At 41.0% G+C, this 26,573-nt stretch overlaps 1 protein-coding gene across 1 annotated transcript in view; it reads left to right on the top strand.

Moving 5' to 3' along the window:
• The window catches only part of zbbx (zinc finger, B-box domain containing), a 34,920-nt gene extending 10,653 nt beyond the window's left edge, over nucleotides 1-24,267 (top strand). Inside the window, exons 7-15 of the mRNA XM_063907372.1 lie at nucleotides 4,569-4,664; nucleotides 8,801-9,028; nucleotides 10,090-10,297; nucleotides 11,982-12,135; nucleotides 15,765-15,865; nucleotides 21,444-21,565; nucleotides 21,751-21,806; nucleotides 22,683-22,888; nucleotides 23,399-24,267. Coding sequence (XP_063763442.1) covers nucleotides 4,569-4,664; nucleotides 8,801-9,028; nucleotides 10,090-10,297; nucleotides 11,982-12,135; nucleotides 15,765-15,865; nucleotides 21,444-21,565; nucleotides 21,751-21,806; nucleotides 22,683-22,888; nucleotides 23,399-24,267 — 2,040 coding nt within the window. The remainder of the gene's footprint in view (nucleotides 1-4,568; nucleotides 4,665-8,800; nucleotides 9,029-10,089; nucleotides 10,298-11,981; nucleotides 12,136-15,764; nucleotides 15,866-21,443; nucleotides 21,566-21,750; nucleotides 21,807-22,682; nucleotides 22,889-23,398) is intronic.
• Nucleotides 24,268-26,573: the final 2,306 nt, after the last annotated feature.

The following is a 26,573-nucleotide window of genomic DNA, read 5'->3' as shown; positions in this document are numbered from 1 at the left end:
TGTTCAAAAACTCTTTATTTTTCTCATACTGCCTCTTTTCACCCTCTGTCTGAAACCAGAGCCCAGTCTGCTCTGATTGGGTAGTTCATCGGCTCTGTTATTATTGTTTAACTACTTAGAGATGTGACGTACACCCCTTAGCCTATCATGTATAATGTGTTGGAGCACTAGCCAATAGAAGCAAAAGTGTTACGTAGTGATGTCACTATGTTACGGAAGTAAACATGGAAAAAACAATATAGAAACACCTATACAACACACTAAAGGAAAGGGAAAACCAGCATGTAAAGCATAAAAGGACCCCCTTTAAATTGATGAAACGCTTTGTACACCTGCATATATTCATATATTTGATTTTGGGGGTACACAAAGTTTTGGTTGTGATTCTCAACAGTTTTCTGTATCTGGCCCCAGGTGTCCAACAGACGTAACTATAGTTTTGGATCTCTCTTTTTATCGACCTGTCCATCACACCCCATCTTTCTATCTGTTAATATGTTTCTGGTGCTTTACTGTACCCTCTGCCCTCTTTCTATATTCCTACCACTCTCTCTTTGTGCCAGCCATTGTGTTTATCCATCTAATATTTCCCTCTCTCGCCGTGCCTCTGCTGTCCTATCTGTTGGTCTATCTGTGTGTTTGTGTTTGCACTGATAACAGTTTAGCCGGATCCATCGATACTCCAGACCTCTGAGGGCACCGTTGTTTATTCTTTCTCGCTCTTCATCCACTGTTGCTCAGGAGGAGGGGCCGCGGCCTGCAACTGTATGAGGGGAGATACAGAGAAATAAAACGCCTGTGTTTATGTGTGTGCATGATGGACTGTGGCAGACTGAGCTGAGTACAGTAAAAGAGTGATGCAGGAATGAGTACTAAAACTCCTAAATGAGTTAGCATTTTACCCCTTCCTGTTCCGTCGTCTGCATGTCATTGGTTTGAACGTGTTTGTGGTTAGACACCTTGAACTAAGGTCTGTGGTTAAAACTAGCTGAAGAGTTTTTCACGTCTTGTTCTCTGACATAAAATACGTCAGTAAATTCCCCACTGGTGAATGTGCAACGCTTCTATGTGTCATAAAAACTGTTTGGTTGCTAACAAGTGACTACATACAGTAAACTACCAAACGTCATCTTGCCAACCATTAGCCGCTGTTAGCTTAGCGGTGGTGATGTGCATCCAAATGACCTTGATGTAGTTTGTTTTTAGCCTTTAGCTTTAACAATCACAAAGTGGTGTTAAATATCATCATTGTTTGTTTTTCAAAAAGCATATATTTTTCAATATACTGAAATACAATGAAAAAGATGTCAGTAGATATCCCATTTGTGAATGTGTGACGCTTATATGTGTCATAAAAATGGCAATTGCTAACAAACGTCTAAATTAAATACTAAACGTCATCAAGCCGAATATTAGCCGCCTTTAGCTTAGTGGTGGTGATGCGCAGCCATGTGACGGTGATGTAGTTTTTTTTTGCCTAACGTCAGCTTTTTACTTCTTGAGATTCATATAGTGGTGTTATTATGTGGAGATTATCCTGCTGAACAAAACAAATAAGTATGAAAAACATGTGTCGACCACAGAGATGATGTTGTGCGATATACCAAAATCCAATGGCAAAATCCCAAGCTAGCGATGCTAACTTATGTGTCAGCGTACAAAAATACTACATCACTGCACCACTTTATACATACTTGATGGCCGGTCACTCCCACAAGCCTTCTACACCCCTCAGCGACTCGTGTGTGATTCGTGTCCCGTCGGCAGAGCCAGCTGAGTTTAGCATTGAATAGCTGATACCTCTAAAAGGGAAAACGCCAGCGATAAGGGAGACAAACAGAGAGATTCATAGAGGGACTGAAGGAGAGGGAGGGGATGGACTGATTGAGCTGACAGCCACCATTTTTCTAACCCTTTTGTTGTGGAATAACTTATTGTAAGTGCACACCGCACACATTGCGTTATAATGTAATGTGGTAATTTTGCCTGATAGTGCATTTGATGATGATGGGTCTGAATTGTCCAATGAAGGGGCCCACTGCCCCTCGATGCCCCATAGTGACGGGCTTAATGGCAACGCTTAAAGTGGTGTGGTGCAGCCACACGCAAAACACACACACAAATACACAGAATCCACACACACACGGTTTGGATGGCCCTTGTGGCCTATAATGACGGCAATAATGGAAAGCGTTACGACTCTGTCCCTGCCATTCTGTCTGGAACTGCACTTAACTGCACACACAAACACACAATCATATACACACCTTGGCTTATTTTTAAACCATGACTCACATACTGGCACCGAATCACATGTGCACACACACATACCCACACACACTGGAAACACACTTCACAACTAGCCTTGTGTTGTATTCCAGAGTCATCCAGGCAAAAAAAAGGAGCTCATTTCCCTCCTGTGTAGCTCAGGAGAACGCAGTGATGTCGCTCGCAGCCTGATAGGGATGCCTAGTCCCCAGGGAGGGGCTGTAATTTATCCCTGGGCCTGAGAGGGGAAATGAGGCCCGGCTTTATGGGGACCATTAAAGGGCAATGTCGCAGCTGAAGGCATGCATGCATGGGAACGCGCACACACCGACATAAATATGCATGAGAAAGAAATAAAAAGGGTGAAAAAGAATGAAAACAGTGTTAAAAACAAGTGTTCATTAATACTTAATAAAGAACTAAAGGGGGAGAATGTGAGATAAAAGATCAAACAGAGAGACGCAGGATTAATTGGTGAATCTACTGGTAGAAACTTGCACTGTAAGCCCTCTGCTGATCCACGATGAATTTTAATGGAACATTGAATTGTTTTGTTTATTGTATTGCCTCATAATTAGCTCAATTATCCAGTACAATAAGCACGGAATAAACCGGTGAGGGAGTAGCTTCGAAGGGAGACTGAGAAGGATGAAGGATGTCATTTGAAAGAAATTACAAAGTTGTATAAAATAAATACTTTCTGAAGTTGACACAGTATTAAAGGGGCCCATTTCTGCTCATTTTCAGGTTCATATTTGTATTTTATACCTATTAAAATACAGTATATATGCCTATAATGTTCAAAAAGCTCTTTATTTTTCTCATACTGCCTGTGCTGCAGCACCCCTTCACCCTCCATCTGAAACCATAGCCCCGTCTGCTGTGATTGGTTAGCTGGTCGGTCAACAGCTTAGCCTATCACGTACAATGTGTTGGAGCGCTAACCAGTAGAAGTGCAAGTGTTCCATAGTGATGTCACTTTGTTCTCGATATAAACAAAGGAGACTTTTCAGACAGGTGTGTGGGAAAGAGACCTCCCTCTGGAGGGAACAGAGGGATTTTAGTCTTTGCAGACCATTTACATGCACTAAAACCTTTAGAGCAAACTACATGAAAGTGAAACCCCATAAAGCATCTTTAATGAGGAAAGGGCCATAACCAAAAATAAACCTGCATGTCAAATGAGGGTCTGCTTCTTTACTCTTTATCGTTTTGGAAATGTAAGACCCCTCCCCCCATTCCTCCCACCTACGCCCTTCCACGTATCCTCGCTTCCAGTTCGCCCTCTCCTCCTGGCCTCGCCCGTGTGCTCCGTCCACCAGGTCTAGGCCTGTATCTCCCCAACCTGCTGATGCAAGGACTTTTTCCCCCACTAATAAGAGCGGATTCTCACAGATAGAAATGATAATGACCTCCCTTAAGATGCATTCGCTCACACACACACACACACACACACACACACACACACACACACACACACACACACACACACACACACACACACACACACACACACACACACACACACACACACACACACACACACACACACATATTTGCATAAATGTTAACACACTCACTCCATCTCTCTAACACACACCTTGTAGCATCTTGCCAGAAAATCCATTTCAATATGCGTCCCTCCTGTCAAAGTTTGGCAAGGTTAGATAAAAAGGGAAAGATATTCTACTTTTTTAAGCAAAGGTTGATTACAGTGTAACAGCATCAGTGTTTTGATCAGTTCCCTATAAGCCTCGCTTTGACTTTGAAATAATGTCTATCAAAAGGAAGGATTCCCTTGGAAATGACCTCTGGATTAACAGTACAATGCAGTTTGTCCTGTGCCAACTCCTTTCTAATAGAAGGAGCTAGCATTAGCTCCAAATGTAGCCATAAGTGAGTATACGCTTGTATGCATACTGATACGTGATTGCACTTTCATTTGCATAAAGCTTCAGGGCTGTGTCGGCTGCAGCGAGGGAGAGACTGTCTGCACACGACACGAGGAGAGGCAGAGACCCCGTGCTGCTGGAGTCATTATTATGAGCGTTATTGGAAACAAAATACATTGCATGCTTTCCCCCTGATATTCTGCATAGGTTGCTAACTTTGTCAGTAGTGAAAGGAAGATAAATTGAATCCAGTTTCAACATCAGCTTCAAAAAATTGCCACTTAAGGCTACTCCTAGTCAATGAGATGCACACATCTGATCACTTATACTGCTTCCCTGAGACCCAGAAACATAGTCACATCACTCTCTCTCTCGCATGTTCCCTCACTGTGTGTCTCTCTGTTGTAGATGTGTGCCGAGTGCTCAGAGGACTACTGCATCGGCTGTTTTACCAGATTCCACCAGAAGGGAGCACTGAAGCTCCACAGGATGATCCCCATCCAGGTGAGCGTGGTCCCGGGAGCATCACGTCTGCACGCTCTGCTCTCTGTGACTGTCTCTTTGTCTCTGTTTCCCTTTCACAGATACTTCCAATAATATCCCATGATCCCATTCTGCCGCTGCTTCATTCATTCTTTCTTCTGCAATTTTGTATGTTGCATCCCTGACTACAGTATCTAAAAGTCTCTTTTCACCCTTACATGTTCCTGTATGCACTGTTTGTATGTATAACACACACACACACACACACACACACACACACACACACACACACACACACACACACACACACACACACACACACACACACACACACACACACACACACACACGCACGTTGTACTTATTATGCAATGTCCTATTAAACAGAATTTGTATGGAAAGCATTTTTATAAAGGGGCAGCTTATTTTTTTACAAAGCTATACAACTACTCATAATAAGATACATTATTCGGGGATGTTGTACCCCACTTAGTTTTATTGATTTTTAAAACGACCTCATTGATAAATGAAATTAAAATCATTAGCCCTTCCACAGTATTGCATAAATGATGTTAAGAAAGCATCGGTCCTTTTTATTGCTTATTTCACAGCAGTATTTGAGTCTCACTTGAGTCAGGAATGTTTGATCAAGTTGACAATAACTGTAGCTTGAATTATATAAAAAAACAATTATTTGTCTCCATAAAGCTTTGCTTTAAAGAGGAAACATTATGCCAATTTCACGGTCTGCCACAGTGATGTCACTATGTTCCGGAAGTAAAAAACGAGTCCAATGGAGTTGTTTCAGGCTGGGGGGGAGTGTGCGGGAGAGGGTTTTAGCCTTTGCAGACCATTTACTAGCACTAAAACACACTACAGGAAAGGGAAATCCCCAAAAAGCACAATTAGGCCTCTTTAACGACTGCCTATCAACTGTAAGCTACTGCCACACCTTTACTGATTTTCCAAACCTAGCTTGTTTTTACCCTTAGACTGTTTTTATGTAGCCTTTATTTCTATTTTAACTATGTGTTGGTCGAAAGGAGAGACGTCTCTGTGAGATGTGATGAAGCTGAACACATTAATGTGCACACAAACCTATGGAACACACTACAGGGAAGGCACAACCCAAAATGCAGAATCGGACCTCTTCCAACCCCTATAGTTCTCCATGAGCAGAGAGTTTTAGAAACACTGTGGTATTGCCAACCTGCAGGTCCACAGCTGCATGTAACCGTAGTGACCCTTTTGATTGATTTGATTGCCACACCGAGCCGTTACGGTCCCCATCACTAACCGAGCCAAACTGATTGGCTGTGGTCGTGCAGGTGAGTACTTATACACCATTTGAAAAGCCATTTTCACCTCTGGACCTGCTGCTGAAATGTTGGACACAGAGTTTGTCTTATTGTCATTTTCTGGGTTGAAGATTTTGTGTGTGTGTGTGTGTGTGTGTGTGTGTGTGTGTGTGTGTGTGTGTGTGTGTGTGTGTGTGTGTGTGTGTGTGTGTGTGTGTGTGTGTGTGTGTGTGTGTGTGTGTGTGTGTGTGTGTGTGTGTGTGTGTGTTTGTGTACTGTTATACATATTTTTCTTCATGTTCTCTCTGCTTATGCACCCTTTCCTGTTTCCCCTTCCTAGGATGTATGTGATTTTACCGACTTGTTCATACTATTGTTTTCTTGGGTGCTATTATTTTCATCTAGGAGGTACTAACAAAGAGAGTGACTTGGGCTTTGTGAGAATGCAATGAAAAGGTTTTGTAAATACACGTCATATGATTTCTGTATGTTTACAGGACTGTATGCACCTGTGTTAGAGCCGAAGCTTTTTGTATGATAATGAACAGAACAGCACACTATTAACCTCCATGCAGTGTGGCTTAGATTGCTCTTTGTTCAGTGTTTATGTCCTCTCTGGTTGGGTAGTATGTTCCTGGAGAGGTGGAACAAAGTCATACACACTGACAGAGACACACACATTGAAACAGCTCTTTGTATCTCTGTATCTCCAATTCTTTGTTCCTCTTCTCACTCCAGCCAAATCGAGCCATAGGTGGAGGCTTGCTAACAACACATACACACTCTGGCTTTCAGTCACACATGCAGAAACTGTAAGTGTATTTTGGCAGGACATAAAGACCGGGGATTATACACATGCAGCTGAAGCAGGCATCTCTCTCCCCTCTGCTAATCCTGTTTCATTTGCCTCGGAAAGAATGAGGAAGGGGAGAGACAGGGAGACAAAAAAGTATATTAATTTCAGCTGTACACACACACACACACACACACACACACACACACACACACACACACACACACACACACACACACACACACACACACACACACACACACACACACACACACGCACAGATGGTTTAGGTAAACTGTCAAATTCAGATTTGATGTGATTTTTGGTCAAAAAACAGTATTGTATAACATTCATTTATTTTTCCTCTCTTCTTACAAACCTATCTTTCTATTTTTCTCTCTCTCTGACCACTGATCACATGAGGAGCACACTGTCCTGCAACCCTTACATCCTGTGTCCTGCAGCTGTTATAGTAGAGGAAATGCGATTGGCTTGAACCCTAGCTTCTCCGACTTTAAGGCACATTTTCTCTGCTGATTTAATCTAATGTAACTGCAGGGATTAGAGATTTCTTATCTCATTTGGATGATTATGGTAGCCTCAGATGTGTGATGATGCTCTGCAGATCCACTCTGATGTAGGTAATAAATAATTCAAATTAAGTTTACCCCAAAAACTCGGGGAAGACTGGTTTCTTCTGATCCTCAACATCATATAAACTCATGTTGGCCTAATATATCCAATAACTGTGAGCCTACCTAATACTACTTCAGATGCAGATTCCAACACAAAAAAAATGAGCAACCAGGAAATGCAAATGTCGGTGAAAAGTGATCTTATGCTGCAAAAGGCCTTCTTTAAATTTGATGTAGTGCATGGTATCACACCCAGATTTTTTTCAAGAGTGAAGCTACCAAGGACAACTCAAAGGACCTTGGACAGCAGGTGCTCACAACACACATTTTATTGTGTTTCTTGGATGAAATGACCGTATAACTTTTTCTCCAGGCTAAAGAAGGTTGCTTGCGTCCTGCAGAATAGGACTACATTTTGGCAGATAATGTGAAACTCTGTGAAGGTGCTACAGGGTCAGCAATAAAAATGTATCATAAAATGAGCAAAATTATACAGCACTGGAGCTTTTTCTAGCACCGCCTGGATTGTGCGTCTTGTCTTTTCTCAAGTTCTGCGTGACTCAGTTCCTCAAGGACAGGATAACAGACTGCAGACGTGTTAACCTCAGCAGCCCTACGAGTCCGTGGTGATTAATGGAACAGAATAATTAATTCAGCCCGTGGAATAGAGAAAATCAATCAGCACTCATGCAGTGTGGGTCCCATTTTCTCTATGTATGGAAATATCTGATAACATTTTATGTAAATTATTCGTTTTTTTTTCTTTGAGGAAGTAAAGATTTGTATGCGTTGCAGTGTGTCAATAGATCTGGGATGTGTAAAGGCTTGAAGCGTGGAACCGTCTGATTACATCACCACTGCCTTTCTGCACAAGCTCTTTTTTTGGTTACATTTGCATACAATAAAGTGGCATGCATTAACTCGTTAGATTGAGTTCATCATTGTGATTTTCAAGGTTATGCTGGTGGTTTAGGCACAAGCACTTTAAATGATTAGGTTGGACCCTCTAAATGGGGTTCATGGCAGCTGTCTGTAGTGGCTTTATCTCCCTGCCTGCATGTCATTAGGGAAAATGAAGTAGAATTTGCTTGCTAATATACTTATATCATCGAATCCGGAAAAGTTATGCCTAATTGATTCCTTGTCTATAATGAAATGATTGTTGTTGCTTTATTTTTCCACAGCTTTGAAAAATAACTGCCACATTTCTCAATTCATGCAGTATTATCTCTTGCCTTTCAGCTATGTGTCATGCGGTTATTATCTCTTGCTTTGTATGCAAATTAGTATTATCATTTTTTCACTTGATTCATTTAATTTCCCTGCCTTTATTTGTTCTGTTATTTAAGACATCTCTTATAAAAGAGCAAGCAGCTGCCATTTTGTTCAGAAATAGCAAAGTGGATTTTATCTCATGTCTTTGTTTTACAGACGGATTTACAGACCCATGTGAATGCTCGAGAAGTTGTCAGCTGCTTCCAGAACCAGATTTACCCTGGCCCCCCTCCCAGTACCTTTGCAAATCCAAGTACCAACTCAAAACCCACTCCCAATCAAACTTATTCATCCAATTCAAACACCACACCAGGTGATCAGAGACCAGGAAAAGGACCAGATGTTGGGGCACAATATATGCAATTTCCCCCTGAACACAGCCAGGTAGGTTATTTAGTTAGTTGTATACTGTACACTATTATGGTGAATCTGTGAGCAATGGCTGAGTAAAAGAGCAGATATTATGCTCATTTGTTCAAAAAGCTCTTTATTTTTCTCATACTTTCTCATAGAGTCCAGTCTGCTCTGATTGGTTAGCTGGCCAGCTCTGTTGTGATTGGTCAACTGCTTAGAGATGTCCCGCCTCTTAACCGATCACGTACAATGTGTCAAACACTAGCCCATAGAAGCGAGAGTGTTACATAGTGATGTCATTATGTTCTAGAAGTAAACAAAGCTGGGGTCACCATGTTTTTGCAAGTCAGGCACACGTTTACTTAACAAGAATGAATTAAAAAGAAATATATAAAAAGTTACCACATCAAATCGGCACAGCTCAAGTCAAGAATATGCAGTTTAGAACTTCAAGTCTTCAAACCAAAACCTTTATCTTCAGATCTAATGTTTTTGCTTCTCTTATATTTAATGTTTATTGATTTTTTAGCCTTATTTTGCAATTCTAACATTAAGTTTTGCTCACATCATAATCATACATTTTTCTAAACCTTTATTACAATCCATAAATGATGCCGTCTGTCCAACAATTATTCTGCAAAACTGATATTTTTTTTCAAATGGTTCTTGACCCATGAATGAAATTTTGCTGCGATATTGACGACGTATCCCCGGGCCGTATCTACGGGCAGGCTGGCGGACTGCAATCATATTTTGAGTATATATGCCCACCTGTCCCCGTCCCAACAGACTTGATCTGGCAGGAACAGTCAGATTTCAGACTTTTAACACCACAGAGCTCAGTTGACATTACTCACACAGCAGTCATTCACTACAGCTGGGATCATGACGTAAGAAGATTGGTCTACAGAATATATCAAAATATTCTTCAGGTTATACATTCAAACTTTCTTCTTCTTCGCGTAACTTGTTCTTATTTTTGCTATCCTTATCATCTTGTTTGTCCAATACAAACATGATTTGTGTAACCAGGGTTCAAAGGATTCTTTCTCTTATATAATATTTTGAAGGTGTTCTGTTTGTTGTCGCAGGTTTTGGCCGTTTGTCAAAGAGAGGAGAAAAAGGTGGACATGATTGAAGACAGGGAGGATGGGGAGGGGTTTCCCACCTCTCTTTTGACAGGAGAGTACAATGAGGAGGAGTCTACGAGATCTTTTCAGGAAGCGCTCAGACAATGGAGAGGTGATGAAGCAGCAGAAACCATGACTGAGGGGCCAATGTGGACACCCATCCGACCAGGTGAACTGCATGGGATAATTTGCATTCAAAAGTATATTATATAATGTTTGTAGTAGATAGTGTGTGTAAACTAGTATTTAAAAAATACAGAGGTAAGTGTGTCAGAGTTATGCGGTGGCACTTTAACTACACCAAAAAAAATATCTACGATTTTACATTTTTCCTCAGATTTAGACTTTTTTTTTCAAGTGTCACTTTTTTTTTCTTAGAAAATCAACTTTTTTAATCTTTTTTTCAGAAAATATACTTTTTACTCAGATTTTGACTTATTACAAGTTACATCACTATTAATCATCGACAATCAGAGTATTAGCAACATCTATCACAATATTAACCATCAATAAGGGAAATACAAACATATCTGAATAAATTATGCTACCACAAATGCATAATATATCATCGTAAATATCAATAAGGAAAATGTGCAAAATGGCTTTAACACTCAGGCCCCAAATTGACAATTACTGTAGAGGCCAATTCATACATGTACACATATATAAGGAACCATAAACTCAAAAGTCCTTGGTAATAACTTTCAAGCATTCCAGTGTCCCATTTTACTTTGCGTTTCGATTTGATATAAAATGCAACTTAAATAGGTGTAATGTGGATATAATACAGGTGTAATAACCGTGTAATAGGGTTGTATTAGTGTTTATTGTGGGTTTAATAACAATGTAATATAATCATCATCATCATCATCATCATCATCATCATCATCATGTAGAAAATGGCAATCAATTGATTTTCCAAAATGTTGAATTCCTATTTAAGGGCTAATTAAGGGTTCAACTAAACCCTAAGTGAAGTGCAAGTACCTTCAAATTTTAAATGTATTTTCACCTTTTCATTGCTACATCCTTCTGAGCTCCTCCTCCCCCCCTCGCTGTCTGTGCTCTGATCTGTTAAGACCTTATAGAAAGTGCTTACCGCTGCAGTCGAGGGTAATCCATGGCTGTTGCATATTGAGATAATGAGAGGAGTGTTAGGGGTGGCCCTACTCCACACCACAGCACTAATCGCCTCGGCTGTGTGTACAAGCACCACTGCGTCAGGCAATTTTTATGCTTTTCCCACACAAACCGAGCCTGCGCATGTGCAGCGCTAGTGTGTCTCAGTTCATGTGTGTGTGTGTGTATTAGTGGCACCATTATCCCAGGTTCTGTGTGTATGTGTCTTGGTGTTTGTGCGTTTTATTAGGACTCCAATTTTCTCTGCTTTACTGCTTGGACACACTCTGCCTTCGCTCTGCTCTGCAAATTGCTGCTAGCCCCTCCAGCCCTAATTATTTCTGTCAGGCCAGTGGCACCCAGGTCCAATTTAAAGCTGCCGCTGTGGACTGCCAAAGTGTCTGCAGTACAATCATAACATTCCTCTTTCTTACCTACATCTCTCCTTTTTTCGCTCGCTCGCTGACTATGTCCCTCTCGTGTTGTGTACTTCTTCTTCTTATTCCCGGGGGCTCTCTCTGCTGTCTGTTTGTGTTTTTGCACTCGGCGTGGTGACAAGGTGTTTTCTCACTTCATGAGGGAGGAGATGTTTTGAGGAAGGTGTTGAAGAAGAAGCTGGCGAATTAAGTTTTCCCGCTTCTTTTTCCCTTCCTGTGAGTGACTTCTTCACCTTTAAGCGCTGTTTGCCTCTTACTTTATTTTTGTGTGCTCTCCTCTTCCCCATATTTCTCCAGTATCCATGTCAGCTATGGCGACCCAGGCTGACCTCGCTCCAGTCAAAGGAGCTGAAGGAGGAGGAAGAGGAGAAGGCAGTGTACCTGTCAGGGTGGAGTTCACAGATAACAGCCTTACCTACATTGACAGACTCCTTCTCAAGAAACACCGCAGGTATACACACATTCACACAACAATGCACATACATCTATATTTTCTAAAGCCTGCATGTTCTTTAATCAGAATCAGGCTTATTGCCAAGTAGGTTTACATATAGTGCTTGGTGAAGGACGATTAGGGCCACATGTCGACCTTTTTTTTAAGATCTTACCAGAATCTATTTTAGCTCTGCCATTAATGTCCAAATTCTGAGAAAAGAGTCAGAATCCTCATATGATATCAGCCATTCTGTGATGATTTTTAAATGTTTTAAAATGATATCAATGGTATCGAACATAAGATCTTTTTAATTTTGTTTGTATAAATATTTAAAGAAGCCTTATGCTTTTTTTGGCTTTCCCTTTCCTGTAGTGTGTTATTTAGGTTATAGGTTGTGTGCATGTAAATGGTCACCCCACCCCTGCCTGAACTGCCTCCATTGGACTGTTTACTTCTGCAACATAGTGACATCACTATGTAACACCCGTGCTTCTATTTGCTAGTGCTCCAAAAGATTGTATCTTGTAGGCTAAGGGGCGGGACATCTCTAAGTGACATTACAACAGAGCCAGCTAACCAATCAGAGCAGACTGGGCTCTGGTTTCAGACAGAGGGTGAATAGAGGTGCTGCAGCACAGGCAGTATGAGAAAAATAAAGAGCTTTTTGAACATTAAAGCATGGAGACATGTCCCAGTAGAGACACTAAATACCAATATGAACCTGAAGCATATTTTAAGGACGTTGCATGACTCAACTTTTTTTGGAATTATGTCTGCATGGGCCAATGAACATCAAACTATTGTCGACACATACAGAGGTCATTTGTTGTACAGTTGGTAACATAGGCATACACAGTTTTCAACAAGCTTTCTTCTCAAATGACACACACACTTTCCCCTTGTTGCTGCCTCCATTACTGTAGACATAGATACATCCAGCCGGGCTCACACAACTTCTCTTTCCTCCAAACATGCATCTTCTGCCTCCCTGTAGTCATCCTACACGAGCCACTGGTGTACAGAGCAGCTTCTCAGTACTTATTGTGCAGCGGACTGCCTGAGGGCCCGGTTTCAGCAGGTCCCATTATTAAAGCCCTTTATTTAAGCGGCTCCTTTCGGGCTGAGTAGCCCACTGGAGAGCAGGCCAGGGGAGTGGAGAACAGAGTGCAGTTTTCGGCCTGCTGACTGCCCGAGCTGGAACACTCTACATCCCAAGCTGTAGAAGCTTTTTAACTATGGAATAGACTAGAGAGCCAATCTAGAGTGCAATAAGCCTGCAGCGGTGACGGTGGCAGAGCTTAATGCAGAGACAGAGAGGCTGGCTGGCAAGAAGAGAGTAAGAGTGGAGGCTGAATTTTAACAAGCCTTCGTAATAATGAAAAAAGAGTGTGAAGGAGGCGGTGTGGATAAGGACAGAGGTCTAAAGAATTTGCTAAAAGTGCTAAGCTATATTAGAGTCATAAACTCTATCAGATTTGTGGGTGGCCTGCAAGTTACAGAAAGCAAGCTTGTGACCAGGAGGGTATCAATCTGATTTCCTCAGCTGGCAGGGCGCTGTGGGTGGGGGTAAGTGAATGCTCGGCCTTCCATCAACTGCCAGAGTCAAAGAATCTGTGATCAAGGCACTGAACCCTGAAATAAAAGCCTGCACAGGCAAAGGAACTGAGATCAGAACTGGCCCCCTGCCCAAGTTTGAAAGACCTGACTGCGCCCGACTTGTACTGCCAAGTTTAAAAAAAAAGCATGATGAGATTTCAGTTACACAAACAGAAAGCTTTTCTCAGTTAAATAAATACTATCTGGGAGCCGCCTCATTAGGCAAACACAAACAGGACACAGTGACCTACCCGTTCAAAACAGAAATAGCATATAAAAGCCGTAGAGCCGTTATTGGCTTATTCGACATGAGTTCAATGGGGTGATGATGTTGTTCTGTGAAAGGAAAGCCAGAAACCATTAGGTTATTAGTTTGTTATTTAAACATAGAGATGTCAGAATGTCGCAAAACAACTCCATAAACACAAATGCCCAGTGGATTTTGCTTTTCCAATACATGATAGCAACCCATCAGGGTGCTTTCCCCTCTATGTCATGGCCCCGCCCCTTTTTGGGTGGAAATAACTGCTGTCATTTGACTGGCGGTAAATACAAATTCTAAGGTTTTCACCAATCACTTCTAAAGAATTAAGAATAAAGTTGCATTTTTATCTACAAGGAGCCCAAAGGAGGGTCAGTTTGCCAAACAATTAATGTGATTGGAAAAGTTTGATCCCCAATTCCTTATCACCTGAAAGTGGGCGGAGCCATCCTTTCACCAGGCAGTGATGTAGCACTGCTCTCATATATGCTTTTAAAATGATCATATAGCGAGGTTGTAGACCCTCATTTTTTTTAACTGTAAGTTGTATTTTGAAGTACAAGACAGGTCAGGCTGGTCTGAAGCATCTAATTTGACCTTTGCCGTAGAGTTTCTTGCAGCCATAGTTTTAGCTTTGACTACAGAAATAAAACAAAGTTTGGGAGTTTTGTTGAAAATACCACCTGTGAGAAGTGGTGACTTCCATAAAGCACTTTTGGCATAAATGTCAAAGTAGATTGAGCTAACCCACTGTCCACATAGCAAATATAGCAACAGTAATGGTCTTACTGAAGCTGCCGTATCCTTGAGTGTCAAACAAGGTTATTTCCATTAATAATGCTTAACACAAGTACCATGTGTCACCTCCTAGTTTTCAACATCGTTACATAATAAGTCTCTAAATGACATCGTAGTTATACTGTGTCTCACTTCCTCCCTCTTAGAGAGACTTATACATAATTTACTCTGGCACAAATGACTGTTGGGAAACTCTGTAACTCTTTCTTACAGATGCAGGGTAATTGGGTAGGGATTCAAAATCCTTCCTCAGGAACACTTCACCAGTTGTTGTTTTTTTCTACAGTAGACGAGTAAACTCGGCTCAATTGGTTGGAGGTCTCTTTATCAAACATGTATCTCCAAAGGGAGGTAAAAACACAAGACCCGAGAGGACCACAGAAGAGAAACACACTTATTTTTCCTGCAGTCTGGCAATACCTTAAATGCAAACAGCCTAAGGCTAGCGATGCTACAGTTTTTAAAAGGACTGTATTTAAGGAGTATAAAAAAATGGACTGATGAAGCATAACATAAAGAAGGGATGTGAGGTACAGAATTACATATAACACCCATAAAGACATAAAGACAGAGAAAAAGATAAACATTGTCAGTTTGGAGGATATTGACTGTAGAGGGAATATATAACCTCAGTCAAACCTTATGGGCATCCTGGAGCTTCTCATAAAGTGTCCGTCCATCGGCCTTGACCTGGCTTTATGAGACCAGTACAAAAGGAATAAGTTTTGTGGATGTATAAAGAGAATCTGATACACATTTGGGAGGGGGGGGGGGCTGTTCATACCTAGGAGAGTTGCTAAGTATGGCATGAAGCCAAAATGGACTGAGTGTAGATTCAGAAAGTACATCGTGTGGGGACGTTTGCCCAAATAGCATGCGCACTTGAGTTTTCCTTAAGCCCCGGGACTGGCCTCAAGTTTATGTCTAAGATATGATTTTATTAATTTGGTGAGAATTCAATGATTTATAAGTTCATTTTTGTTTGCAGGACGCCGATTAAAACGTATTGTCCATCTTTGGCCTCCGGTACTGATTCAAAACCACAACCTGACAAAAACACCACGGAGGAGACTGCATGCTGCCTGACAGGTAACACACACATACACACACGCGCACACACACCTGTATGTTCGTAAGCACCTTTTGACACTAAGATATGATGTTGACAGCCTTGCCGGTCATGTTCTCTTGCTGAACATACCACCTTTCTGATAGACATACCAACCAAGAAACAGCTACAGACAGAGTCATTTGACAGATGAACTGCACACACACACACACACACACACACACACACACACACACACACACACACACACACACACACACACACACACACACACACACACACACACACACACACACACATCCAAAATCACGATAGAAAAGTAAAAAACCTCTGCCTCTCAGGGGTCAGACGTATCAGTGCCTGCCCATCCATCCGTGGCAGTGTGACGGGTAATCACTGGCTGTGATTGTGTGGGCAGAGGGCCGTTAGAGGCGGCTCATGCCTGACAGGTTGTGTTCTGCCTGGGTAAGGGATGGGGCAGGGAGAGGGGGGGGGGGGGGTGGATGGCCTGCAGTTTAAAGCTCAGGGCCTGCAGCTCATCAGTCAGGGGAGTGTCCTGGCTGTCTGGCCCCAAGCCGAGGCTGTCAGGAGACGGGTAGACCGCGGTTATCTCTCCCCCTCCCAAAACCTCTGGACCCCGCGGCCGTCAACCGCCTCTCATCACATCAATCAAGATTCACTCAATCTCGACCTTGTTAGGATCTGCAACACCTTGCTGTCTCTCAAATAGTTTAAAATCTTCGAGGTCAAAAAAGTTGCCTGCTCTCATAGAAATGTATATTAAATAAATGAGACACAGTACAGTTTGTTTGGAGTGTGGACTCATTAATTTACAAGACCTCTTGCAGCTGTACTAAATCAGAGATGCCTTAACCACAGTCTAAACAAAAACTATAAACAGCTACAGTCTTCAAAGTATGACATGTTTTTTTAGTTGCACAGTTTTGTACTTTTTTGTACTTTCTAGCTCTCCATACCCATCTCTCATAAAGCCAACCATTCAAGCATGAGTTGCATTTTTTTCAAATCCCATCCCAAACAAACAAATCATTTGTAACTGATATTTAAAAGGACCCCAACGCAGAGATTGACTCAGGGTAAATATTTCCAGATGTTTAATAACAAAGTAAAGCAAACGAAAAGGCAGGCAGTGATGGCAACAAGCTGGTTGGTTAGTGAATAGAGGGAGTTGTCCAAAGAAAAACCACTAGAGCTTGCATAAATAACTGGAGCGCTGGACCACAAGGCTCTAGGCTGCAGAGAAGCACTCTGGTTGATCCAACTACATGGAATCATCTGGCAGAGTAGGGAGTGAGGACTGGGCTTTTATGGAGCAGGTTGATTGGGTGATTGGGAACAGGTGTGCCTCGAGCGGGAGAAACAGAGAAAGGAGGGGAGGGGGAGAGCCAACACTAAAGAAATAACACATTAAACCAAAACAATTATAAAACACAACACATTATCTCCCTTTCCACATTCTGGTGGATTCTTTAGAGAGGCACTATTGTGCTTGTGTGGCTTTCCCCTTTCCTGTAGTGTTATATATGTTTCTGTGCATATAAATGGTCTGCAAATCCCATTGTTCCCTCCAGAGGGAGTTTCTCTCCCACACCCCTACGCCTGAAATGACTCCACTGGACTCCTTTGTTGACTTCCATAACATAGTGGCAGAACAATGGAACACTTGTGCTTCTATTGGCTAGCGCTCCAGTGTGATAGGCCAATGGGCGGGACATATACAAAAGAGCCAGCCAGCTAACCAATCAGAGCAGACTGGGCTCTGGTTTTAGACAGAGGGTGAAAAGAGGTGCTGCAGCACAGACAGCACCCTTTTTGAACATTAAAGCATGAAACATGTCAGTGTAGAGGCACAGAATACAAACAGAAACCTAGATATGAGCCTAATAGGGTCTCTTCAACCAATATTTTAGCTACAAGCAAAACCTTTGTTTGACTAAGGACTTGATTGCGCAACAGTGAACTTTACTGTAGGAGAATCCTTGTTTTTCACTAAACACGCAAAAACATACTTAAAATTCACAAATAACTTCTTAGTACTTGATATTGGTTAGAAAGCTATTAGGGAAGACATATTTTTGGTCTTTATGAGGCTGAAGGCTGTAAGTTCAGTCAGAGTCATTTACTACAGAGGATTAAAGCTTTTTTTGCAAGCAGTTATTTGGGTTAATTTTTCGGAAATACTCTGCTTTTGAAGGAGCTCCCCAAAGAAAGGTTTCACAACCTCTCTATCCCGTGACCCAGTTTTCTTAGTTGCAAAATTCTCATTAACCCACTTTAACCCAGCAAGTAGACCATGTGTTGTGAGAATCTGAATATTATGAGCTGTTCTTTTTTGAAAGGCAGAGAGGGTTTGGAACAAATTACATTTCAAACAAATGTTAGTTTTTCTCCACCCAAGGGTGAGCTATTTTACCTTAGTAGTAACACTTAACACATGCTCACATGCACATCCGCAGAGGTTGATGATTTTTGCTACCAGACTGTTGCTTATGAGGATCGAGGGACTACGTGCAGTCATTTCAAGCCGCAGAATGATGTCTGGTTAATTTACATCAGTGGTGGACAACAGACATTAGTTTCATCCATCAGAACAAAAATGTTGAATACTTTTAAAATATTATTTGTATACTTTTCGAGAACAAAACTTTGGATTCTTGGTGGCTAAACTGTCCCCAGTAAAGACAATAAAAAGAGAACAAGAGAAAGAGAGAGGTTAAAAGAAAGAGAGCTGGCCGTCAGAGAAATCCACAGAAGAAGACGGACAGGAAGTAAACACTGAAGGGAACAATTAAAATATACTTATTAGACGGTTTTTGTCCCAAGCGTCTTACATACACCTTTGGACAAACTATAAACTACACAAACTATTCACAGTAAATGTGTTTTATGTGTTTCATTTTGTTCCATCATTGTCTACTAAAAACCAAAGTCATTCACAATATGAATCTGATACCTCTTCACAGTTTAATGATTGATACTCATTGTTTCAGCGATATGCAGATGTGAGGAACACATCAGTGTCTCTGGGAAATGTAGAGCTGTTAAGCAGCTTATAAACTATTCCATCCACCTGCTTCAAACTTTTCTAACGCATAACGATTACAACAGGCCGCAGCGTCTCTCCTCCTCTCCTGTCTTTGATTATGAAAGGGTGGGCTACGTGTGTGTCCATGAATAATAAAAGCTGTTTTCCTGAGTCGTGTGGGGAGCTCTCCCTTGTTTTAAATTCTCATTTTCCCGAGCTGTCAGACCCATGTGGTGATGTGATAGAAGCATTGTTAGGATGACATAGAGAGATATACAGAGGTGGCACAGACGGGTAACTTGCAGTGGTAACACAACGAGAGACTCAGACTGACAAAATTACAATTTACGGCAAAGAAAACTTTATTTCAACGTTAAGTTTTGTTACTTTTATTGCCTAGAAGAAATGTGTTGTGTGAGGATGCAGTCCAGATTCTGTATGTTTCACTGCTTTAACAACAATATAAACTGAAATGATCTGACCTTATTTGCTTAATATCAGTGCATGCACACATGGAATCTACCCCAGTGGATTAAGGCCGCATCTTTTTTAGAAGAAATCGCCCTAATCGTCTTTTGTAGAAATCCGGTTTAGGAGAAATTCAAGCACTTTGCAGTATCTAAATATTTATGTAGGGATTTATTTTAAATTTTTGTCACCATTAAATACTCCTTTTAATGTTTCACACCATTTTTTCTACTATAAATCTAAAGATACTTTAATATTTTACATCACTAGACCGACCCTTAGAATGAATTATTTGAAGCAGAACTAAATCTCAATGTATCATTCCTAATCCAGGGAATACATTGCCAAGGGTCTATACTGTATATAAACATCCCAAAGACATACTGTACCGCTACTTTAGATTACCGCCTGTCTGCTGAGCAGCAGGGTTGTCTCTTCAGAGGGGAAACTGCTGTTCATCCCCTGCTGAGCAACATCTTTCATCTGACACAGGATAATAAATGGATACAGACCCAGTGGTGCAGCTCTCCATGACCCTGACCTCTGATTCCTACTGGAGCAGGGTGTAAGAGAGGAAAGTGACTGTATTGGTTTCAAAGGTCCAGGCGTGAACACTGACATCTTTCACAGGTAGAGAGGTGATAAAAGAAGCTGCAAAGAAGCACCTGAAACAACATAATGTCGGTCTTTCTATGTTCTTACAGTTTTCAACTTGACATTGTAAATAACCACATAAACCACCTCCTATTGCCTGGACAATCTTTGCTATATTTCTGATATGTTGTATGTCTAATATATATTTTATTTGAATTATGTTATAATATTCTTTACACAAACCAGCTGTAATGGCTTGGACATTTTTGTATTTAAAAAAAATATGTATATAGTAAATTATTATATATTTTTCACATATTGGAATATATATATATACACAACATGAACCCGTTCTAAAATCTGATGAACAATTATTTCAAGTAAAGTAGGCAGACCATGGATACATCATTAATTCTAGTGCTTTAATTAACACATCCCACCCGAGGGTCATTAGTAATGTTTAGTATTCATTACCTCACCCAAATGATTCCCGCTAACCTCAACTATGAACTTGATTTCTATTTCTCATTGTTATTTTTTTCCATCCAATATCTTTCCATTTTCATTTTTGTGGAGTTATATTTTAACCAATTTCTTGTCATTTCTTTATTTATGCCACTTTCATTACAAGGAATAACCTTTGTTTTTGAAAAAAGCAGGCTATGTTGTTTTTTATGGCTTTATTTGGCCATTTTTTTATTACAATTGTGGTTAGATAGAGCCTTTCTGAAGGTATGACTTTTCCTGTGAGCTTTAAAGTGAGAAGAGTACACGAAAAAATATGAAAGAAAAAACTGATTTGGGGGGAAATTCTACCGGAACATTTTATTATGAGTGTTTGATTTAAATGATCTGTATATACAAAAAACAGTTCAATCAAATTCTCCTGTTTAGCTTTTAATGATAGCTGTGTCCGTTAGGTTGGCACTGGGTCACCTTCCATACGCTCCATTGAGTATTGCCCGGAGGGTCAGACAGAGTGCTGAGGGGTTTTACATTTGTCCTGTGATTGATACATTTGCCAGTTTGCATGTTTAATGATACACACTCCTGACAATGCAAATATTGATTGAATTATTGAACAAACAATAATTTCATTACAGCTTAATATGTAAGGGATAATGTGGTCATTCAACAATGACCGCCTTGCAGTACATTATCCCACTTATTAAATGGCTTTAGTGTTTACTTCCAGTCTGTCTTCTGCTGCTGATTTCTCTGAGGTCCAGCTGTCTGTCTTTTAACCTCTTTCCTTCTTGTCCACTTTTTCTTTTCTTAAGCCATCATGAATCAAAGGTTTCCTGCTCTCCACAAATATACAAATAATTGTTCAATAAGTATTCCAAGATGTTTTCTGAGCAGTAGCTGAAAAAACAAACATGAAAAAGTCTAAATCCCTCGTGTTGCAGCACATTACATGACTCTCTTTTCCTCTGGCCATCTTGCGTAACAATGTTGTGGTGTGTGTGTGTGTGTGTGTGTGCTTATAGCTCAAGAGGAGGATTTTCATCGCTACTGTGCATCATTGTTTGCCGACCCTGTCAGCAGTGGCAGGCCTGAGCCTCAGATTACCAAACCTGAGTCTTGCCTTGTCATAGAAATCCTGGATGAGGTGAGAAAAACTGAAGCATTTCCTTTTAACAAACACTCTTTGAAACACCCTTCATGAAAACATATACTCTAGTTAATTTAGTGAGGGTCAAAGGGGGAGAAGACACACATTTGTAAATAGGGCTTCACAGACATATTTTTATTTCCATTTGTCATGATAAGACTGTTCTGATTTGTTTTCCACAGAGAGCGGAAGACATACATGGACTTCCTTTTGCTCAACAGAGGACAGACAACAGAAAGTGAGCTTATATACATTTTTAACTCTGATCTCAAAGGTGCCTTCCATATTCACCTTGGCCTTTGGGAATAAGCTTAACTGGCAAATACGTGAACTGTTAAAACAAACAACACTTTTCATCTACAGACAAGAGCTGGTAACAGGCATCAGCTGCTCAGCGTGAGGGCACTTGGTAGAATTGTCTGTTAAAACTGCTAAACATTGTACGTCACTACCGTCCATCCATCTCTAGTGGGGTCGCAAAGGAAGCAGTTCTAGCAGAGGGCCCTAAACTTCCCAGGCCAGATGGCATCCTTACTAGGTCCCAAAACCACCTGAACTGGCTCCTTTCTACGCAAAAGAGCACCAACTCTACGAGACCCTTACTGATTAATTAACTTCTCACCTTATTCCGAAGAGAGGTGACAGCCATCCTCCAGGGAAAACCAATTTTAGCCGCTTGTATTCAAAATCTCGTTCTTTCGGTCATGACCCATCTTTCATGACCATAGGTGAGTAGGAACGATGAGTGACTGGTACATGTAAAGCTTTGCCTTCTGGCTCAGTTCTCTCTTCATCACAACGGTGCGTTAAAGCTCCTGCTACTTTCAAGTCTCCAGACCCATCTGAAACTCCACTGTCCCCTCACTCGAGAACAAGACCCAGAGATCCTTGAACTCCTTCACTTTGGTTAGGGACTCATTCTGTACTAGGAGAAGACAGTCCATCGGTTTCCTCCTGAGAACTTAACTACCAGTCATCAATATTCAGTCCATATACATTTGGTATTATGTAATTATTATCCAAATGGCAAATCTTTGCCAAAGTTTCTAATATTCTGTGTTGTCATGAGCAGATGGACATGGACTCTCACAAAGTATTTTTTTTTCCCACCCAGGGTTCCTTCCGTTCAGCAGCCCCTCAGTAAGGGAACACTGCGGACCCAGACGGCCATTATTAACAGCGGATCCTCATTAGTCAGCTGCCCTTCTCCCAGTCCAGCACCACCATCCAGGCAATCAACAGCACCAACGCCAGCAAAAGCAGCTAAGAAGCTTCATATATCCAAGATTCACACTTCCCAACCTGAGCATTTGACAAAATGTAAGCTTTGTAGGTTTTTTGCAAGGGTCACGTATTATGGTAATGTTTTGCCTGCAGTTTTCTCCGCAGAAACCAGAGGAAATGTAAGATATTAAAAGAGATTATGTAATTATTTTTAGGGTTAACCTTTTAGGCATTTCAATAAAAAATAAGAAACATCAGTTATTTACCGACCAATCAAAGACAACGAGGGTTGTGTCCTTTATTCAGTAAGTTAAGCTGTTCCTTTTAAAATAAACTACAAGAACTAGTAGTGATATGCGACAACAACATGATTTACAGTACAGTTTGCTTTTGAATGAAGTGTATTGTACATTGGTCAAACTCAAGAATATAAACTCAAAATCAATATCATTGTTAAACCGTATTAGGCATTGGAGGCGGGCAGCAACGTTAGTCAAGGACAAACTTAGTACATTTCCCCTGTGTACTTTTTCATGAAAATGTGACCACATGCTTACAAAACATAACTTATGTTCTTACTGTTGTTCATCTTATCTTTTTGCACAGCATCGTGCTCTAAGAGCAAGCCATCAGCATGCCTCACTGCTCAGACTTCAAAGATATCAATCAAAACACCAACGTCAAAAAAGTCCAGTTTCCCGCCCAACGTCCATCAATCAAAACCTGACCTTGGACCAATTCAACATTTGTCCTCTCCCTCACCAGCACATTCCCAAATTGAGATCCCGAAACCCTCCCGCTCCCCTGTCTTGTTTCCGCCTGATGTTTCTCCTGTGAAAAGTACCAGACCTCCAATCCTAGAACACCGTCACTCCCCTTCTCCGTCCAGATCCTTCTCTGTAAGGTCTACATTCACAGTCTCACCATCAAGCTCCACTGAGTCAACCTTATTGCCTAAGGTTAACCATTCAACTCCAACACAAAAGGGCTCAGACGTATCTCTGTTGTCCGAACAGACCCAATCTTCCCAGTTGTTCTCAGAAACAATCTCATCACCGAAGCTTTCCCAATCATTCCGAAGTAATCAGGAGTCCTCAAGGCAATCCCAACATTCCCGCTGTGACCCCGAGTCCCTGCTATCTGACAATCAACTCCAGCTGCCCCTAGGGTCATCCAGTTCAACCCCCCAACCAAAATATCTTGCACAAAGTCCACCTGTGAGATATTTACTAAACAAGTCTCCTGAAGATGCATTTTCTCGTCTTGGACAAACTCCAACAACAGAGGATTCTTCAGTCTTGGTTTCCCCAACCCCTACTTCTGTGGACCATGAATCAGCTCTGGATACACCTCCATTACATTTCATAGATGGCATCCACAATTATCTTTCAAATGTGAAACAGGAGGAGGAGGAGGAGGAGGACGAGGAGGAGGAGGAGGAGGAGGAGGAGGAGGAGCTTTCAATAGGTAAGTGATTTGTAAAAATGTCATCTTTTTGTCCATATCTGTTTTATGATGGTGATGAAATGGTAAAAAAAAAAGGCATCAATTGGACACTCAATGTTTGATTTTTTGGACCATGCAATAGTTGCTAATAGTTATCAAGTTCATGATAGGACATACTGTAGGATGAATGTCTCAGAACTTTGTCCTTAGGTTTTTAGTTAACGGGAGGGAAATACTTTATGACTTTTGGAGCAGTTATGAATAAGATTTAGGGTTAGCTGCGCATAAGATCAAGTTGGATCTGTGCCACTGGTGTTTACAGTCAGCAGATCAATTATATAAGGTTTGAAATGCAAACATTAGTTGTTTTTCTAAAGAAACCATGTTTGGCATTCGGGACTGATGCATGGGACCACTTGTATAAAGCAAGACTTATAATAATAAATAATACCTTTCCGTCTGTTGGCAGGCCAAGCTCTTCCATCCAGGCTCTCACCTGCACTTTTTAAAAATCTTTTTGACCTTTTCAGCACAAATTGCACTGCATAGACAGTAACTAGTGCAAGCTGCTGGTTGTTGTCCATATCTATTTTGGTAGAAGAACATACAGCAATAAGTGTCTCAAAGGAATCACAGGATTGTCCGCCAGAACTTCTGTCTTTACTGACCAGTCACCCAGTGGGTTGTCTTGTGTAGTCACTGAGTTGTAGATCTTGGGTAGGTTAGGGTTAGGGTTCGTTTCTGCTAGTTTTCAGTCAGTATCTCGCATTCTGTTGTCTCTCTTGCTATGGTTGTATCACCACCTAAGCTTTTTATCTGTCGGACGCGCCACTATTTTTTGATTTGGACTGCAGATACATACCTAAAAGTGTGAATCCAATTGGAACTAGTAACTACAACTGGAGCATCAGGTGCCCCACTACTTCCTGTCAACAAAATTAGAGACAAAGCGCCTCACTATTTCAATGAATAACAACACTCAGCATACTGTCCTCCTACATTCACATTGATGCCAATGATACAGTTCTTTGCTCAGTTGGTCCCTCTTGAGATTCAGTTCTTGTTATTTGAAAAGATTTAGCGAATTTACTCCTCATACAAATCATCATGTCCATCTCTACTAAAAAAATGTTCCCATTACATTCTTGTGACGTAGATGAAACTCTCTTGTATGTGAAAACTCAAGCAACTTGTAATATCAGGAACAACTTGTCCAAGGCCTCCTGTTTTGTCTGTCTGAATTACTTAAATTATTATAAACCAACAACTCAACACTTAAAATTAGTACTTAATCTGCTGAAGGCCACTGGTGTTATACAGCTGAATAAAGCTTGGACCCAGAGGCAGACAGGCAGCACGATAATAGACTGAAGTAAGTTTGATTTCACAATTAAATCGCTCCTCTGCGGGGCTACAGAGTGCTGAAGGAAGTGTGACCTTCATCACTCTTGTTGTCACATTTCACACACATCTAATAACAGCCTCCCACACTTTGCTCCAAAGCGACTCAGCTTTATTATTGTGTTCCTTCATGTCTGTTTTTTTATTTTAGTATTTTTCTCACTTTACTGTTAACAGGGTGATCTAAAGAGGCATTATTAAACAATATTTTAAGCTACTGAACGATACTGAACGATACTGAACAGCTATTTAGATTTTCTCTAGCTAGATCTTGCCTTTTAAACCGGAAGCCAAATGGTCTAAATGCACATCATTTCTCTAAAAATGGATTATTACTGTAAGTAAACAAATACCATACTATTTAAACAGACAGAGGTACAGTAATTACTTCTTAAAGAATGGCTGTACACTTCCCATTGGTATACATGAAATGCACATTACGATTCACTGTACATGCAGTTTGTCTTTGTTTTTTTGTGCTGAATTTGCAAAGAAATCAGCATTTAAGTCTATTTTGTGCACATACTTGGAAGAGAGAGTGTGTGTGTGTGTGTGTGTGTGTGTGTGTGTGTGTGTGTGTGTGTGTGTGTGTTGGTTAGTATGCTGAATTGTAATTAATTGTAAATGTTTTATTGTTGCTTTAGACTTTATAATCTGGGCTTTGCATACAGATCCGTGACTGTACATCCGACACAAAACTATTCATTCAACCTTTCCTCATCCTGCTTTTACTTCCCTCAGCCATATTTCCCACTTCTACCTCTCTTCTCTATACATCCATCATCTCTATTTCTACCTTCATTCTTAGCATTTCTCTCACCCTTCACTTCCTACATCTCTTTGACCAGTGTGGCGCTGAACGCCTGCTTTATGAGCTTAACTGAGCTCAATGCTTGTGTGGCAATGTCAAGGACATTTACATCTATTTTACATT

The sequence above is a fragment of the Eleginops maclovinus genome, chromosome 18 (assembly GCF_036324505.1).
Source record: "Eleginops maclovinus isolate JMC-PN-2008 ecotype Puerto Natales chromosome 18, JC_Emac_rtc_rv5, whole genome shotgun sequence".
NCBI classification, from domain to species: domain Eukaryota; kingdom Metazoa; phylum Chordata; class Actinopteri; order Perciformes; family Eleginopidae; genus Eleginops; species Eleginops maclovinus.
This window is presented reverse-complemented; position numbering and strand designations above follow the sequence as displayed.